Raw genomic sequence first — 18,298 nt, 5'->3', positions numbered from 1 at the left:
TGGGATAGGAAAAAGTAGGGTGGGACCAGAGTGGCGGAAGACACCCCGCCCAGCCAAGGACTAATGGAGTGGCTGCCTCGTGGGCAAGGACTTGAATGACGCTAGATTAAACATATTAGCATTTTTAATAACTGTACCAAACTAATGAATAGTTGACAATGCTTTACAGAAAAACACTTATTTACAAAACACAAAGACAACGAGGAGTTGGCAGTAAAACAAGCAAGTCAAAGATGAAGGGAAGTTATAGGGTTTCTTTGCAGTTCCTATGGGTGGAGTTCCTGTCCCATGGGTCTCACTGGGGGTCTGGGATTCCGGTCTGACCGACTCCAAGAGATAGAATTGGGATAGCACACTAATGGGCACAGGGGAATGGAGGGAGGGGCCTGAGTCAACCCTGGTATGTCCTTCCATTCGAGGCTTACGGGTCTGCATACATGTACTCCAACACCCAATATTCCACTCGGGAGATGCTAGTTCAGTCCTGGTGTTACCTTTGTATTCTGGGACCCATAGTTCCCGATTTCCCCCATTATAAACCCAGGACTACAAGTCCCAGAATGTAAAGTTAAAACCAGGAATGGATGAGCATTTACGGACTAGAATAGGACACGTGGACATGTATGCGCATGGAATCATGTAGGGCCCAGGACTGATGGGCAGTCCCACCCTGGATGGAAATATTAGGAGTTGTGCAATAGTGCTGAGTGATCTTTGTTTGTAATAAGTGCGCTTATTATAACTGTACCCAATGTGTTTTTCCAAATGAAGAGGCTGTGACCTGTCTCTTGTGAGTCATTACTGAGTGTTTCCCAGGGCTATAAAGATGTGTAGAGCAAAAGTAGGCCAGCATTTCTAAAAGTTCCAATGCATCAGAAATGGGCCAGGGACTGACTATAGTCCTTTCCCACCCACTTTCCAAGCAAACCTAATCATTTTATTTTTTTCTATCTGTCAACCCTAGGTCCACACATTCCGGGCTCCTCACTGGTGTAAATTCTGCGCCAACATCATCTGGTGCAAAGCTGGGCAGGGGCAAAAATGTGCAGGTGAGTCTTTGAATCCTGTTATCAATTGTGCATTCCAGCTAAAATGCCCAGCGTCACCCACCATTCCAATCCTTTTCCTAGATTAAGGGCTCTACATAGATTCCCATTCCAGTTCTATCTTCAATCTGAGAGACTCTGCATTGCTTCCCATTCCCAAACTCCCAGCTGAAAGACTGCATTGTGTACCATTCCAATTCTCCCAGATGAAAGACTCCTCATTGCTTCCCATTCTCCTTCTCCCAGTTTAGAGACTCTGCATTGCTTCTGATTCCAATTCTTCCTGCTGAGTGACTCTGCATTGCTTACCATTCCCAATCTCCCAGCTAAAAGACTGTGCATTGTGTACCATTCCACTTCGACCAGCAGGAAGACTCTGCCTTGCTTCCCATTCTCCTTCTGCCAGCTGAGAGATTCTGCATTGCTTCCCATTCTCCTTCTGACAGCTGAGAGATTCTCCGCCAGCTGAGAGATTCTGCATTGCTTCTGATTCCAATTCTTCCCACTGAGTGACTCTGCAGTGCTTCCCATTCCCAATCTCTCAGCTGAAAGACTGCATTTTGTACCACTCCAATTCTCCCAGCGGAAAGACTCTGCATTGCTTCCCATTCTCCTTCTGCCAGCTGAGAGACTGTGCATAGTTTATGATTCCAATTCGTCCCGCTGGGTGACTCTGCATTGTTTCCCATTCCCAAACTCCCAGCTGAAAGAATGTGCATTGTGTACCATTCCAGTTCTCCCAGCAGGAAGACTCTGCATTGCTTCCAATTCTCTTTCTGCCAGCTGAGAGATTCTGCATAGCTTCTGATTCCAATTCGTCCCGCTGGGTGACTCTGCATTGCTTCCCGTTCCCAATCTCCCGGCTGAAAGACTGCATTGTTTACCATTCCAATTCTCCCTGCTGAGAGACTCTGCATTGCTTCCCATTCTCCTTCTGCCAGCTGAGAGACTCTGCATTGCTTCCCATTCTCCTTCTCCCAGCTGAGATACTCTGCATTGCTTCCCATTCTCCTCCTGCCAGATGAGAGACTCTACATTGCTTGTGATTCCAATTCTTCCTGCTGAGTGACTCTGCATCGTGTACTATTCAAATTAAACCAGCCGGGACTCTGCATTTCGAATTCTCTTATCTGATAGACTTTGCTTTGCTTACTGTTCCAATTGTCCCAGCTGTGACACTGTTCATTGCTTCCCATTCGCCCCACGTAGAGACTGTGCATTGTTGCGATTCCAATTCTCTTAGATGAGTCTTTACTGCACTACCCATTTCAGTTCTCCCAGCTGAGAGACTCTCCATCTCTCACATGCCATTTCTTTTAGATCAGGGGACATTCAATGCGCCCATTTTGGGGGCTCGGTATTGCTTCCCGTTCCAGGTCTCCAGCCTCATGTCCCTCCCGTCAAGCAGAGAGGCCCTGTACCATTTCCCATTCCAACACTGAATCCAGCCGAGGCCCTTTCCGCGTCAAGCCCCATTCCAGCATTATCTGAAAGACACGACCGCCGCCCTCCCTGCTCGCATTGCTGTGCACAGCAACAATAATTAGATCTGACAGCAAATTCCAGTAGCTCATTTCAAGCACCTGAGCCCCAGGATCTCAGGGGAGAACCGTGCTGTTGATGCAACTAAATGGCGCAATTGTAATTCCAAGCATATGCCCATGTGTGTGCAAGCAGCTGCACCACCTTGACGTCTGCAGATGGATGGGTTCTGGCAATCCCCAAGAGGGGGCATAAATAGCCTGCTCCTGCATATCGGTCTGTTGTGGGCATTTTGAGCGTCTGCACTGATGGCATTTTCTGCAGACCATCGAGCGGCACACAGCTGAGCTGCCCAGACTCTAAATCATAATGTTAATAATATCACTTTATGTCGTACGTGCCATGGATGTTGGCTCTATCCTCTAAAATAGTAGGTGTTTTTGTTTACCAAACTCCACGGTACTCTTTCTTTTATCTACCACGGTACTCTTTTTATCTACCGCAGGAGGATCTAAATCTGAGTGTGACGTGACCATCTTCCTCTAGTGATTGACAGGCCTTGGCCTGGGGACCGAGCTATCCTTCTCAATGAACCAAAAATGGTAGCTACCTTCACTTGGATTCACGTGCACACCTTTAGAGTCCATTAGACCTTTGGCCAAGCCTGGTGCAGTAGAAAGCAGCCGAGCATGCCGCCCCCGACCCAGCCATTGGCACAGCAATGCTTTGATGGCTGCACCGAGTTTGCGTGTCTTACTGCTCCACTGCCTTCGTTGAGCTTCTTGTGTCAGGACGTCAGCCTACAAAGTTAGGTTGCATGTTTCTTTTACAGTGTGAAGGTCCTCCCTTGTTAATCGGCCTCTCTCTTGCCACTGATGCTCAGCTACTCTTGTAAAGGGGGCACTCTCATTAGTTCGGGGCACATACAAGTCCTAGAAACCCCTATTGTTTTCTCATCTACCCTCACTCACCCCTGAAAGTCATCCGCTCGGTTTTGCCTAAAATAGGAGTTCTCACTTCTCTAATTCCAAAGTGTTTGTTCTCGCCAGCAGTCCTCCCATCTCGATGGGCCGGATGTGTGAGGAACATGTGCACCAGGACGTTAGTCCTCTGTCTAATCTGGGTGCACTTGTTGAACTCTTTTCATGTAAGCAGAGGACCCATGGCAGCACAGGAAGGAATATGGGTGGCCTATAAATAGATGATTCCGATAGGAGCCCATCACGGCGAAGACTCTGTGAAACCAGCCTTACTCTGACAAGTCCACACGTGCCATGAAGAAATCCAACCCACGACGGCACACTCAACCCAAGAGGATGGAGTAATGAGGCTCACGCCTCGGTATCCAGTAATCACCGCTGGTGGATAAAATCTGTCAGCAAGAAGAAGAAAGAAGGGAGCCCAGGAAAAGCTCCATTTGGGACCCATTCCAACAAAGGCAGAGACACCCCAGAAAGGCTGATGGCTGGTCTCAAGAATTACCATGAGATCAATCTCAGGGGATGTCCCTCCCTGGGGGACTTGTAAACTGTAGTCTACTGTCACCCGAGTGCCCTCAGGAACGCACACCTATCCCTCAATGCGCTGCGTTTTAATAAGCATTCAGGTTCTCCTGAGCCCAGGCACAGGGCACTGTATGTGGCATAACATCAGAGATGATTTCGCCTGTGTCCTCCTCCTGCTTCCTACTGACACCCATCCTATCCTGGACCCCTTAATTTCTTTTCTCAAATCCAGTTTTTTTAAACTGCTTCAGGGCAATCCAAGTGCTAGACAAGGAACCAATGTAACAAAGTAGCGAGTCAGCTCATTTCAAGGGAGTGCAGAGTAGTGCTGTGCGCTAGATGATCGTCAGAGTAATCCTGTGGAGTTTTAAATTCTCCTAAAAGTAATTAGTAATGCTGCCAGTGATGTGTCCTCAGAAGAGTGCAGTTTAGCATCATGTTGCGGGTGACGCGCAGCCGTGAAGATGCATACTGATGACACAAGGTTTAGGATTAATGCTGTGGGAGGATGATCCCCACAGATCACTGCTTAGCGGAAGAGCTGACCTGCAGTGAGTGAAGTTGATGCATAGGATCAGGATATCCGCCTGAACGGTGCCGGTGCTGGATGATCTCTGGGGAGTGAAGATTAATCCTGCAGGTTGGGTAATCACCAGAGAGTGCAAGCTGATAGCAGGAGCTTGCAAAAGCTCGCTGAAGAGTGCAGTTTCATGCTGTTGCTTCAGTTCATCTGAAGGGATGGCAGATAGATTCTACAGTAATGGCGCAAAAACTCATCTACGTTACCCCGTATGATAAAAATACAGTAATGCAGAGGGACTGCATGATTCCGAGTCATGGGGGCCCTTGAGTTATTCCCCATTTTGGAGTCCTATACCACACGAGTAATGCCGCATACGGTAGCGATTTTGTGTCGAGGAGTTTTCTTGCAGGCAAGAGCAGGCGCTTTCGAAGAGTTTCAGTTCTGAAAATCTTCGTTTTATGCAATGGTATTGCAAAATACTGGCTGTGTTACCACTAACGCCAAACTCTCCATGTTATGTTATGTTATGTTATGTTGATTTCTACCGCACACCGCTACCACCCAGGGGCAGTCTTTCAGGCCCATAATGATTGTGCAAGAACAGAATAAAACACGCTGCTCCTGAGAAGGTATGCGATGTGCATTAACTGTACATTCAGATCACCTGTGAGCCTCAAACCCAAATCTGGAGCCATAATTCCCCTAAAAGGAGGAATCAGATTTACTCAGCTGGTGTACTCTCCCTTACCTTGTATACCAACTAATTAAATAAAGAAAAGAAGGGATTACACCTCCAGCCTTTAACCACCGTCTTTTTCTTTCTGTTGCAGACTGTGGGCTACGAGTGCACACTCAATGCGTGAGGTTAACGCGCCGGGACTGCAGGCCGCCCCTGACTCTCACTCAGACAGTGTTCGGCTGTGACCTCACAACGCTGGTGAAAGCCCAGGACACGCTGCGCCCTCTGGTGGTGGAGACTTGCATCCAGGAAATCGAAGCAAGAGGTAACGTGGCTGGGCAGCACACGTGCAGAGCCCTTCCGTTTATGGCACGCCATTGCTACATTTTAAACCGGAGAGGTATTCGGGGGTCAGAGATCGGTCATTTGCAAAAGGGCAACCCAGTGCAGGAGTCAACACCTGATGAGTCCTGGGACCAGACTATAATGTGAGGACTATACTCTGCCCAGCCCCTGCCTGGGCTTGAGATAAGCCTGTTACCTCTCTTACAACGCTGAAAATTTGATTATCTGCCTCATTCAGAATCTGATCTCTTGTTACCCCAAAACGTCTGAGAATACAAAATCCTTCGTTTTTAATTCTGTTTTGATTTTACGTCAGATTTCGCCAGAAATAAACGATTATGATTAATGATGTTAGTGGGCCGAGTTTCTCTGGACCGCTCCATAATGATCTGTGGACGGGGAATAGGGAGGAGCCTCTTGCACTCAGTCTAAATCTTTAAAACTGAATTAAAGGGCATTCTGTGGTGAAACATTATTACCTAAATTACATATTCCAGAATGTGCATCCTTTCTATTCATATTTGTCTGAATTTTGGGGTGACTGGAGATCCTATAAATGTGAGTGAATCTACTAAATGCTTGAGTCAAGAATGATAGGGTCTGCTATCCCCCTCCTTCCCACACTTTATCCTTGCATTAATGCATGCTACCTGGGTCCTTAACGCCTGCAAGTGATCTGCGACCTTGGCTCCTTTGTGGCGGAGCAGCTTGTCTTGGCTCCTAGCCGCGTCTCTAGCTCGGGCGCATGGATCACATACATGGGCCTGTCTGCGCTGCCCCTCTCCCACTTAGAAGCATTAGTGCGCTGCCCAATGTTTTCTGGGGGATTCAGAGTGCACAGACGCAGCACTGCCCTCTCGTGTGACATTCTGTCTTCTCGCCACGCAGGTCTAAAGTGCGAGGGGCTCTACCGAGTGTCCGGCTCCAGCGACCGGATCGAGGTATTGCGGACAGCTTTCAATTCAGGTAAGAGGTGGGAAGATCCTTCTCAAAACACAAGAGGTGCTTCGTCTTCACGAGTACAGAATTCATGTCAAACACATGAACAGACAGACCATTTGGCCTCAGCCAGGAAGATTGGGGGTGCAAAGTATGTGATGGGAATGCTTAGGATGAAATGCTGTTGGGGGTATTCAGATTCCTCGTTGATGCAGTGTGTCCTCTAGAGGAGGCCATGCATTTCCCAGCATTTCAGACATAGTAGCAGTTGTATATATTTTAGTACTGACCATTTACACAGCATCCATCACAAACAGAACACGTCCCGGATGCTTATATAATGGCGACTTGTGCTGACCCCTGGAGGTTACACATACATCTCGGCCATGGGTTGAGCAAGTACATGTGCAGCTGGTAACTAGAGCCCCTGACGTGCCAAGAGAGCCATGGCTTAGCCAGACAATCCCTGGCTGGGCAATTGAGTCCCTGACTAGATAAGCGAGTCTGTGGCCAATCAAGAGAGTCCATGGCCAGGCAAGTGAGTTCTCTGCCTGGCAGGAGTGCTCCCCCCCTTAGCAAGGAAGTCAAAAATGGTATTATTGAGACAGCAAGAATGCACCCAGTCTGGCAAGTGAATCCAATTCCTGGCAAGAGAGTTGATTCCTAGCAAAAGAATCCCTGGTCTGCAAAGAAAGTGCCTTGTCTGGTCCATGTTCAGAAACGACCCGCAGCCAAAAAAGGGTGCCATGACCAGCAACACAGACCCCATCTAGCAAGAGTGCAAAGGCAATTAAAACTGCCAAGAAGGCCAGAAAGGGCCCAGCCATCAGTTAGTGGCCCTCTCTCTCTCACAGGAGCAGCCCATGCAGCCACACACGAGCCCCCAATCAAGTAAGAGTGTTCTATGTTCAGAACAAAGTGTCCCAGGATCAGCAAGAGAGTCCGGCACGGGTTTCCCTCAATCACCACAACCGTGGACCTTCCTTTCTCAACTTTTAGAGCCACAAACAACACCACCACTTTGGAAGCAGCTCACTAGAGTCCTGGTTAATGGGTGTGTGAGCTGGCCCATAAAGTGCATTAACACCTCTGCATTGCCTCTAGGCGCTATACCACAGCAATCAATCACAACCCCAGCACCATCTCAACAACATTTCAATCCACTGCTCCCTCGTATAGTTATTGTTGCATGCCAGACTGGAATCTAAAAGTCTCCAGCAGACTATTTCTATACCTGAGGCCAAGTGTATATATGTGTCAGTTTGTGTCAGTAGGTGTGAGGCACTCGAAGCAGCGGCTGATAGCCACATACATTCTCACACTTTTTACATTCCTCCTTGCAGATGCAGCCATTGGCGCCCAGTCTGCGCAGTCTTGTGAAGACGTGCACGCCCTCGCCGGAGCACTGAAACTGTACCTGCGCGAGCTGCCCATCCCCCTCATCCCGTACAGCCTCTACCAGCGAGCCATTGACGCTGCAAGTAAGTATCCAAATACCTGCCTACCACGGTGCATGGATCCTGGCCGACTGCAGGTAGACGTACAAGGTGGTGTTGAAGGGTACCTCACTCTGGCTGCTGTGCATTGGGTGCGGGGCACATATCTGGGAATCCCAGCGCGCGTTGTATTGCAACCATAAGGTGGAGTAAGTACCAAAGAAAGTCAAGGAACCGTATCACTTTCCTTCGAGATTTACTCCTTAAACCTGAGGAGAAAAAAATAAGACCGTGTAAAGGACACATCCAATTCTCTGACATGCCCACGCCAAGCAGCAAGTGATACCCACGTGATCACCTTCTGGCGTAATTCACATGAGGCGGGGCTGTGAGCTATGCCAGAAATGGGGATGCAAGCAACCCTAAAAGCATGTTCTGCACATAAACTGAGTGTGCAGGCAGTGCAGGGACTAGTGAGGTCAGTGAAAAAGAAAAGTGCTTCTGGACTGGGTGGTTTGCAGAGTCAGAGGGGATAGTTTGTGCAGAGATTGTATAGGATCGAGCATAAGCATATGACATGTGTAGTATTTGGAGAACAGCTGGCCAGAGCATGCCATGCGTGCTCGGATAGGCAAGCGGAGAGCAGGTGTCCTGGGCTAATATTTGTGGATTGGATGCTAAAACTCTCCATCAGGTTAGCATGGTGACAGAAAATGGGTATCTTGTCAATTCATCTAAACCCATTCCATCTAATACCATGACATCGAAATGTTTCCATTTAAGACATTTCCATCTAATGCATGTTTTTTGGGGGTAAAGGGTTAATTTTTCTTCAGGTGCATTTTAAAGGGTAAAAAAACAGCGGTTGTGGGGGGGGGCAAAAAATGAAAAAGAAAATGCATTAGATGGACTTTTTTTAGATGGAAAAATGTCGATGGAATGGCATTAGATGCAATGACCATAAACCCAGAAAATGTCATCTGCGCAGGGCTTTGTTGACAGAGAACTAGATCATTTGATCTGTGCATGAATTAACTAATACATTGCAATGCAGTGTGATCTGTGCAGGGATGGCCTAGTGCAGAGCCTGAACATGTGTTTTGAACCAGCACATATAGAAGTATAATGTTCATTCTTGCTGGTAGCCTCCTCTCTCACACGCACTCATGCAAGTCATGTATGCCTCTGAATTGTCCTTCGCTGGCAAGGGCAGTGCTACTTCTGTGACAAAATTTTTGTATGTGTGTCTTCTTTGTCCCCATTTGCTAAATCCATTTCTGTACAGTTTTGGAAATAGTCCCCTTTTATGACCCAAATGCTCTAACTGTTTGAATTTTTCAATGTTGGAAATGTACATTTAGTTATCAGCATACAGGGGTTAGAGTGCATTGGTCAGCCCAATTAAATCCAACGATCCTTTCACCTCCAACCAATCAAATCTGTCTCCAACTTGCTTTTGAGAAAGTGTCCCCTAATTGTGTTTCCCTTAATGATCTCCTCCAGGAAGGCCTGTGCTGGAAGAGCAAGTGATTCTGCTTTGTGCCATGTTGAGACACCTCCCACCAGCGCATTATGCCACGCTTCGGTTCCTCATAGCCCACCTCAGACGGTAAGTCTAAAGTCAGCCTGTTTGGAGAAGACTCTTTACGCCGAAGGGCTTCAGGTTCCTACTCTTGTGTTATTTTCATGGGCTGGAAGCAGAGTCATGTTTTGTGATGTTGAAACTGGGTCCAGGTGCAGAACACTGGACTGTAGGTGGATTGGCCACTTGAGAAATCAGAGGATTTCTGAAGTTTTATACTTTCTCAGGTAAGTTACACCCAGAGCAGAAATCAGACAGGTGTCGGGTAGTGTAAAAAGGAAACCCGGTCAATTAGTTAGAGGGTATAGAATAAGTGGTGAACAGGAGTGCATTAGGATAACGTTCCTCAGGTCTAGCTCCCATCCTGAAAGTCCTACAGGTTCCTCAAGTGCCAGGGCTTATGCAACATTCCGGTAGTGATAATAAATGCACTAAGCATTCTACAGTTTCTCTACCGTGCTGGTGGTACTGGGGGACAGCGCGTCACCAGCATCCCACTCCAGTGACACGTTAGAGACAAGAATCCTTCTGGGGAAAGTGGAAGGTAAATAACACGTTTATGAAGTAGACAACTGCAGACATAGCTAGATGTTTGGAAAATAGCGAAACAATATAACTAAAATTAAACTAGATTCATATTTTGGAGCCATTGGGTTCCATGGTTCGCAGAAGCATGGTTTAGCTAAAGCCATCCTGAACCAATGAGATTGTGTTTTGCAATCGAGAAGGGACAAATGCTGGGAAGCTTATTTGAAGTGAACAGCAGTGAAAAGTGGTGCTAAATGGAAAAGCCCTGATGGATGACATTTAGGGGTCTTCAGTGAGGCTTCAACTGGGGTTGTGTGTCCATTGTCACACCATCACAGTGCTGAACATAGTTCAGAGACTGGCCATCATGCCGACAACACCAGCATGCGGGACCAGGACACGGAGGCGTAGCCGGGATTGCCTAACAAGTGGGGCCTGAAGCTAATATATTTGTGCCCTCCGCAGTGCCATTAACATCTGTAAATACCCACACAGTGCTGCTGAGTGAGCATTTACAGACTTCGGGTGGGCCTTGCTCACTCAGGCCTACCCTGTCTATGCCTCTGCCTGGACACCCCTCGACAGGCCATAACGGCACCCCAGCGCCACACCCTCAGAGGTACCAACCCTAGGATCAACCGGAGACAAGAGGCCCAGGCCCCCCAAGCACCTTACTGGAAAAACCAGGGCCCCAACCCACCCCCGAACGTGGACCACAGCCACGGTGGAGCAAATGACCGGAACATCACGTCTCAACCCCGGAGACCGGAAGAGAACCACAAGGCATCCCGAAGCACAGCGAAAGATGCCCGATGAGAAGCAACCAAGCCAGGATCTCCTGCCAGAGGGAGGAGCACCAGGCCATGTGCCTCCTACCACCGGAAACATATGCGCCCAATACTAGGGACACCGGAAGAGGCCAGAGAAGACCACCGGGAGACAAGAGACTGCAGCCTGGGGAGGAGGACTGACACCAGGCCAGAGCAACACCGAGCCCCAAGACTAGGGCAGTGCCAGAGAACAGGAAAACAATCCCCAGAGACCCCAAAGGACCAAATCAGAGGGAACGGGACAGCACCCCGAAGACCACCACAAGAACCAGGGGCCAAGAAATGGGAACAGCAGACCCCAGAAAGGCAGCGGAGCCACCAGCCACACCCTCAGACACTCCCCAGAGTCATAGACCTCCAGGAGGACCTGGAACCGGACACCCCCAGCCCCAAGGGAAGGATGAAGAGACCCAATGGGAGTCGAGGCATCAAGAAGAGGACAAACCCCTGGGAACAGCGAAAGGCCACCACCAGCAGAATGCCAGGCCTGGGTCCAGACACAGAGGACACAAGGCCCGCAGGGGAAGAAGCCAGACCAGGCCCTGACAAGCACACAGAGCACCTAGCGTAGGAGGATAAGAGCCACCAGGGAAGCTAGAAGCACAGGAAACACTTAAAGGACCGAACGCAGCCCAGAGGGAGGCCCCGGAACCAAAATGCTCAATACCCAGAGCCAACCAGATAAGCGAACCGGGGAGGGAGAAGAGCATCACATGGGAAACAAGCAACCAGAAACACCAACCAAAACCCCCCAACTGAACCAGAGGGAGAACACAATGCAGAGCCACAAACTGCGAAACCCAAGAGAAGGATTCACCAACTCCACTTGCAGAAGCAAACGGGCAACCCGACCAAGGGCGAAGGAGAGAAAGCGGGGAGACCAGGGAGGCAACTGCTACCACGCAAACCATAGGTCCCCGCAGCAAGCACTATCCAACAAAGCAAACACTGCTCCAACCCAAAAGCAAGCCACCAAAACAGGACCAGAAACACAACGGGCAAGCCTGAGGTTCAGGCAACGAAGCACAACCCAGACAAAGACCCCACCAATGAGATCCAAGAGGCGAGGGCCAGGGGAACTGGATACCCCAAAGCAATAAACATCCAAAGCCAAAGTTTAGGGGTGGACCATCAGGACTCAGCCCCACCACCAAGACAGCACCCCAGCACAAAATTCCCAAGCACAGAGGGACACCGAGGTGTTCAGGCAAAAAGAACCTGGGAGCACGCAAACATCTACAGCGACACACAAATACAGGAATACACAAGAAGCCGCAGTGTGCGTGGGCCAGGTGAGCCGCATCATTTGAACGGTAAAAATACATAGCACCACACACCCACAGGTGACAGAGCGCTGAAACAATAGAGGACAGCAATAGCTCATAGAGTGGCACTCAATACATCGACCTCAGAAGGAAGAAAGGCCATGACGACCCCACAGGGAGCTGAACCCGCCACAGCAGGCTTTGCACAGGGGCGAGTGTGCAGCCGCACAGCCAACAGCCCGGCCATCAGGAATGGTACATGGATTCACACGAAACCAAAGACCCCGGAAGCAGGGCAGGACAAGCAGCCAAAGACAGGCACCTCAAGGAGACAGAAGGCTGAAAGGCTGGGCACCAAGACTGTCAATCTTGCACAGACCACCACACAGCCTGCGCAACAGGGGTATATGCAAAGTACCACCAAAACAACCAGCAGCACAGAGACAGCAGGGTGGGTGGCCAGAAGCAGGACTCCCACCAGTCATAAGCCCCAACACCAGACAAGGCCAGAGAAAAGACCAAGCCTAAAGGAGAGCCTGCCATGTACCCCCCCACACCCAAACAAGATGAGCCAGCTGAAGCACATGACAGGAAAAAACAGTGCAGCAATGACGTCGACAGCATGCATCCAACAAAAGCAACACAGGAGGGAAGAAGTACGCTCCACAGACAGTGGAAAGGCAGAAGAATTAGTATATATCATATTCCCACTCTAACCACCATTGACCAATGCCTGAGAGGTGCCTTGAAACCAAGACCTTGCAGGTTGTAGACCCATGCTCCACCAGATGAGCTATCGGGAGCCCTCCAGCAAATTCCAGCACTGCAGGCAAACCAGCCACGCCAAGGACCAGCAAGCCCAGCAGGAGCCCCGAGGGTGGGGAGGAGCACACCAACCCCCATCCAACCCCCCGACCAGGCAACCAGTGCACGGAACAGAAGTGGCCCAACGAGGGCCCTGTCTCCAAGCAGGCAGAGCCACTTCTGACAGTAGGAAAGCAGCAGGGAGGGCATTCCAACCCCCTCCCCTCGCTATGTGTAGCCAGGACTACAGCAGCAGGTCACTGGAAACGGTGAGGACCGACTGCACCTCCGTGTTGTCAAGAGCTGCAGAGATGTGTGACCCAACCAGTGCAATCCGGCCGCCTTCCCACAGGCAGTGGAGGAGCAGCAGGAGCGAGAGGCCCAACGAGGGTCCTGCCCCCAACCAGGCAGAGCCACAGATGACAGACGAGAAGCAGCGGGGAGGGCATACCAGCCCCCTCCCCACGCTAACCACAACCAAGCCTATAGCAGCAGGTCATGGGAAACAAGGAAGGCTGACTGCACCTCCCCACCAAAACCGAGCCTGCCACCCAAGATCCTGCAAGCCTGCAGTAGAGCCAAGGGCGTGGATCTCGGCTAAACCGGACCTCAAGCCCCGGGTGGAGACCCGTAACCAACACCTCACAAGACGCAGACGCCACCCAGGAGGGCACCCCAAATAGCTCCCGAGAGCCCTGCTCCAAGAAAAGCCAGTCCCTGTCGGAGACAGGAGAAAAAGAATTGGGGATTGTGGGTAAGTGGGGGGGTTTAGACCTACAAAGAAAAGAAAAATGTCCTGTGGTGAGTACTGGGACGAGGAAGAGGGACGTGGAGGTAATGCCTGCCATGGACACTTATCACTCACCCAGGCCAACTGATGTATGTAATATGGAATAGATAATCTCCTCTAGTTTAAACCCCACACATGAGTAATAGTATTTATTTAAATGGCTATATCAATGGGACCTGGGCTATCAGGAGTGTCTAACGGGGGCCTTGCACTCTTCCATGACACTATGCTGCATTACTGCGTGAGATGCTTCAGAGAACAAATCTTCCTTGAGTTCAATAGGTCAACCCCCCTGTGTAAACCAAATTGGTGATGCTATTTAAGTGTTGGAAAGGCAGATCTAGGTCTTCGGAACCAGAGGAACGTTATTTATTAATTCACTGACTCGCTAAATAGGGGTGCCCACAAGCTGATGATCCCTCCAAATTGGTATCCAAAACTCTTAACGGCATAAAAGACGCTAAAATGGACACCCCTCACCCTCCTTTTTCCACCACCGGTTAGTGCTATCAATAGCCAAATAGCTGAAATGGTACCATTGTCATTAGAATCTAGAGTGAGAGGTGAATGGGGGGGATAAGGGGTCGGACACTCGGGAGGGCACTCAGATTTATGGAACTGTCAAATAAAAGGATTTTATTGGTGTGATTCAAAATTAATGTTGTCACTTAAATATATAGGGGACTTTGGTAAGAAACATTAGTAGCTTTTGAAAGGGTGAATGTGGTTAGTCACTTATCTAGCAGTCTCTTACATTCACTACCGTTCCTCCTCGTCTCATTCCTAATTTAGTGAGGGAATACCAAAACCAGATCAACTACACCGTATCCCCAACAACAATGTTTAAATGATGTTGCTATGTTAAATTAAGCTAAAAACTGCACTAACACCAATGGTCTGTCAGATTAAATTAAACGGATGAGACAGTGAGATTATAAAGTGAACATCCACGTTTTTCATTTTTTTCAGAATAGCAGATGATTAGTGATGATACGTAGGGAGGGAGGGAGTGACTTCCAAAGTTGAAAACATATCTGGGAGACCTTCTACCAAGAAGAAACACAGCCAAATAACCTGTTCTCTGGGACGTGTGCCCACTCGGGAGGGTCTACAACCACGTTTGAACTCACTGTACCTTTCACAGAGGAGAAATATCAATTTGCATATCAGTCAGGTCCCACCCACCCAGGCAGTCCAGCACAGAAATCCTAGGAAATTCTCCTCTGAACACCAGCAGCAATCCGAGCGAGACATGTGTTTCAGCTTAGTTTGGCCTCATCAGTGAGGTGTAGCTGTTCCTCCCTAAGCACAATGAGCAAGAGGCCCATGCCTGGATTACCCTGGGTAACTTAGGGTGAAACTCCAAGGTCTTAATAAAATCAAAAAAGTTCTGGGAGCCCTCGACTGAGAACGAACACGGTCAAATAACCTGTTCTGTGGGAAGATGCCTTCTCAGGAGGGTCTATTACCACGTTTTTGCTCACTGTACTTTTCACAGAGGAGTAATAGTCATTTGCATATCACTCTGGTCCCACCCACTTTGATAGTCCAGCACAGGAATGCTAGGCAATTCTCCTCTGAACAAGAGTGCCAACAGCAACCCCGGACACATGTTTCTGCTTTGTCGGACCTCAACAGTGTGTAATAGTGGCCAGGGTACTATTAACAGCCTCCAGATCTACATGCAAGAGGAACTGGGCCCTGTAAATCCCCTGTACCAAGAAAGGAAGACCCAGCCATGGGACAAAGTTTGTGTTTATTTTGCATTCAAATAACATGGATTGTAGCATGAACAATGTAACATTCTCCATGCTTCCTCTTAGTGTTTAGGCAATTGTCAGCTGCTTTTGTTAGCGTGTGACATCCCAGGATGTGGTTACATCCCAAAAACCTAACAGTGGAAGGGATTGATTAGTGAGGTGAACTACATATTTTTTCTATAAGGGGTTAGTATATTCATTGGGTAAACCATTTCTGGTGGCTCCTCCTGATACACCTCCAAATGTATCAAATGCAAAGTTACAGGTTTGTTAAAGGTAGTTGGCCAATGCATCATAGTGTAAGCTTATCGTGGATGGTGACCCGGGATTGGACAGAAAGGGTCTCTCAGCCTTGGAGCCTTGGACTGATACCAGCGCAAGTGCAACAAATCATGGTAGTGGGGCCGACCCTGAAGGCGCTGCATGTTCCCAATAAGCTACCTTTTTCATTCTCATAGGCTGTGAGACAGAACATTTGTCTTTGAACCTGTGTTAGATTTGTATCCCTCTGCTTCACTTAAAAAAGAACAGCCATCTCTATCTGGCTCGAATAAATAGGCACTGTCTGGGAGGTGCAAGTCACGTGTGTAGGGGCCGCGAAATGGATCTCTCTTGCCTGTAATTATGAGGATTTTCAGCTTGGGTTCCTTACAGGGGCTCTGTCCCTTACCCCTATCTGGGAACTTTCATCATCTGTGTGTCCTTAGCTGTCTGTGCACGGTATCTGCACTGGAAGCCTGTCCTGCCAACTTCGACTGGATGAGCCTGTCGGCCTTCTGTGTGTCTTGAACTCTTGAAGCTTCTCCCATCCACTCCAGTGTACCTGTGGCATCTATCTTTATTTGCATGGCTGTACCTGTTAGTTGCATGAAGCGTCAGCAAGCCGTTCATATGTAGTCTTGTGCGTCTTGCTGTTTTGTGCTCAGTAAAAAGGCAGACGTATGTCAGTCCTCTAACAATCTGAGTCATAAGCATATCCTTCATGTCTATCAGCAATAAATTAAAATGTCTGCGTACCTTTGTGCAGGGATGTGTATGTGCTTCATGTCTAACGTATCTATGTCATGTCAGTCATGACATCATCTGCTCTCTGTGGTTGCAGTCAGTCGACTTGCTCTTTCTCTTCTGTGATGTCCTCTGGGTATGTCTGAATGGCTGTCTGAGTGAATAACATCTCTCACACCAGTGATACATCAACGACGAAGGAAAGGAGGGGGCCACAAGCGATGTATATCTCTTGTTTCTCTGTCGACAGGCTGAGAGTGGGATGGGTGTAATGAGGGCTAAATTTAGGTCCCCCTCTTCAAGTGAGGTGACGCAGTGCCTCTCTAAGCACAGTGAGCTAGGGGTCCACGTCTTGGTTACCCTGGGCAACTTAGGGTGAAACCCCAAGTTCCTAGATAATTCAAAAAAGGTCTAGGAGCCCCCATACCGAGAACAAACACAGCAAAATAACCTGTTCTCTGGGAAGATGCCCACTTGGGAGGGTCTACAACCATGTTTTGGCTCACTATCTTTCACAGAGGAGAAATATCCACTTGCACATCAGTCTGATTCCACCCACTTTGGCAGACCAGCACAGAAATGCTAGGCAATTCTCCTCTGAACAAGAGTACCAACAGCAAACCCAGACATGTGTTTCAGCCTAGTCAGGCCTCATCAATGAGGTGATGCTGTGCCTCTCTCTCTAAGCACAGTGAGCAAGGGTCTACATCTGGATTACCCAGGGTAACTTAGGGTGAAACCCCAAGTTCCTAAAACATTTAAAAAAGGTCCAGGAGCCCTTCTACCTAGAACGAACATGGCTAAATAGCATGTTCTCTGGGAAGGCGCCCACTCAGGAAGCTCTACAACCACGTTTTGTTTGGCTCTTAGTACCTTTCCTAGAGGCGAAATATCCATTTGAATATCAGTCTCGCCCCAACGACTTGGGGGGGGGTCAAGCATAGAAATGCTAGGCAATTCTCCTCTGAAAAACCCAGACACGTGTTTCGGCCTAGTTGGGCCTCATCAGTGAGTTGAAGCTGTCCCTCTCTAAGCACAATCAGCAACCTGAAACAAAGAGGCTCTTCCCTCATTCTAGTTTTGTTAAAGCAAGAAACAAAAGCAAGATACAAAAGGAAAGATCCAAGAGTTCTAGGTGTAGAGCAGAATTTGAATGTGTCAGAAGAATAAAAGGCACCAATAAATGGACCATGCACAAATACTATATACTGCATGCTTTTCAGCATTGACAAAAGCCGCATGGGATGAGCCCCACAATGAGTCTGTGAGCTCAGTCAAGCTGATTTTTATAAGATACAATCATCAGTGTAGAAATGAACTCTGATGATTGGGCTACTCCTGCAGGCCCACAATCCTATAAGGACGACTTCAGAAATGTCTAAAAGTTGCCAAGTGTTTTTATAAGAAGAGACTGACAAATCTAATGGAATCACATGACAAAGGCTGCAGAACCTTTACTTCTCACCATCTTTCAAATGCGCCGATGCCAAGTATTTCAAGGCAATGCAGGTGTCTGATGAGAAGCTTGCACATCCACAGTCACTTCTCTAATCCACCCTACGACTGCAGGAATACATATTCATTATTTAGACTTTAGACTGTGAGGTGATAATGCTGCAGTGACTAACAAGAAATGAAGAGAGTGAAAACTGAACGCTGAGAATCCAAAAGCTGTGACCTGCCAAATGAAGCAGCAGAGGAAGCCATGATCTCAATGGCCAACAGCGTGTAAGAAGCATTGTCGAGGCAGCATATGGATTTATCTTTCAGTTTACATGA

General features: G+C 48.5%; 1 protein-coding gene and 1 long non-coding RNA gene across 2 annotated transcripts in view; one reads left to right on the top strand and one right to left on the bottom strand.

Annotated features, from left to right (window-relative positions):
* LOC138581801 (uncharacterized) overlaps positions 1 to 18,298 on the bottom strand; it is a 194,688-nt gene that overhangs the window by 54,613 nt on the left and 121,777 nt on the right. The window lies entirely within an intron of this gene.
* Positions 1 to 18,298, top strand: part of LOC138582176 (N-chimaerin-like) — a 57,646-nt gene that overhangs the window by 36,342 nt on the left and 3,006 nt on the right. Inside the window, exons 2-6 of the mRNA XM_069653238.1 lie at positions 965 to 1,049; positions 5,387 to 5,560; positions 6,469 to 6,546; positions 7,863 to 8,000; positions 9,459 to 9,564. Of these exons, the coding sequence (XP_069509339.1) occupies positions 965 to 1,049; positions 5,387 to 5,560; positions 6,469 to 6,546; positions 7,863 to 8,000; positions 9,459 to 9,564 (581 nt within the window). The remainder of the gene's footprint in view (positions 1 to 964; positions 1,050 to 5,386; positions 5,561 to 6,468; positions 6,547 to 7,862; positions 8,001 to 9,458; positions 9,565 to 18,298) is intronic.

The sequence above is a fragment of the Ambystoma mexicanum genome, chromosome 3q, assembly GCF_040938575.1.
Source record: "Ambystoma mexicanum isolate Mex_15411 chromosome 3q, UKY_AmexF1_1, whole genome shotgun sequence".
Lineage (NCBI taxonomy): Eukaryota > Metazoa > Chordata > Amphibia > Caudata > Ambystomatidae > Ambystoma > Ambystoma mexicanum.
The sequence above is the reverse complement of the archived record's forward strand: the minus strand, read 5'-3'. Positions and strand labels throughout refer to the sequence as shown.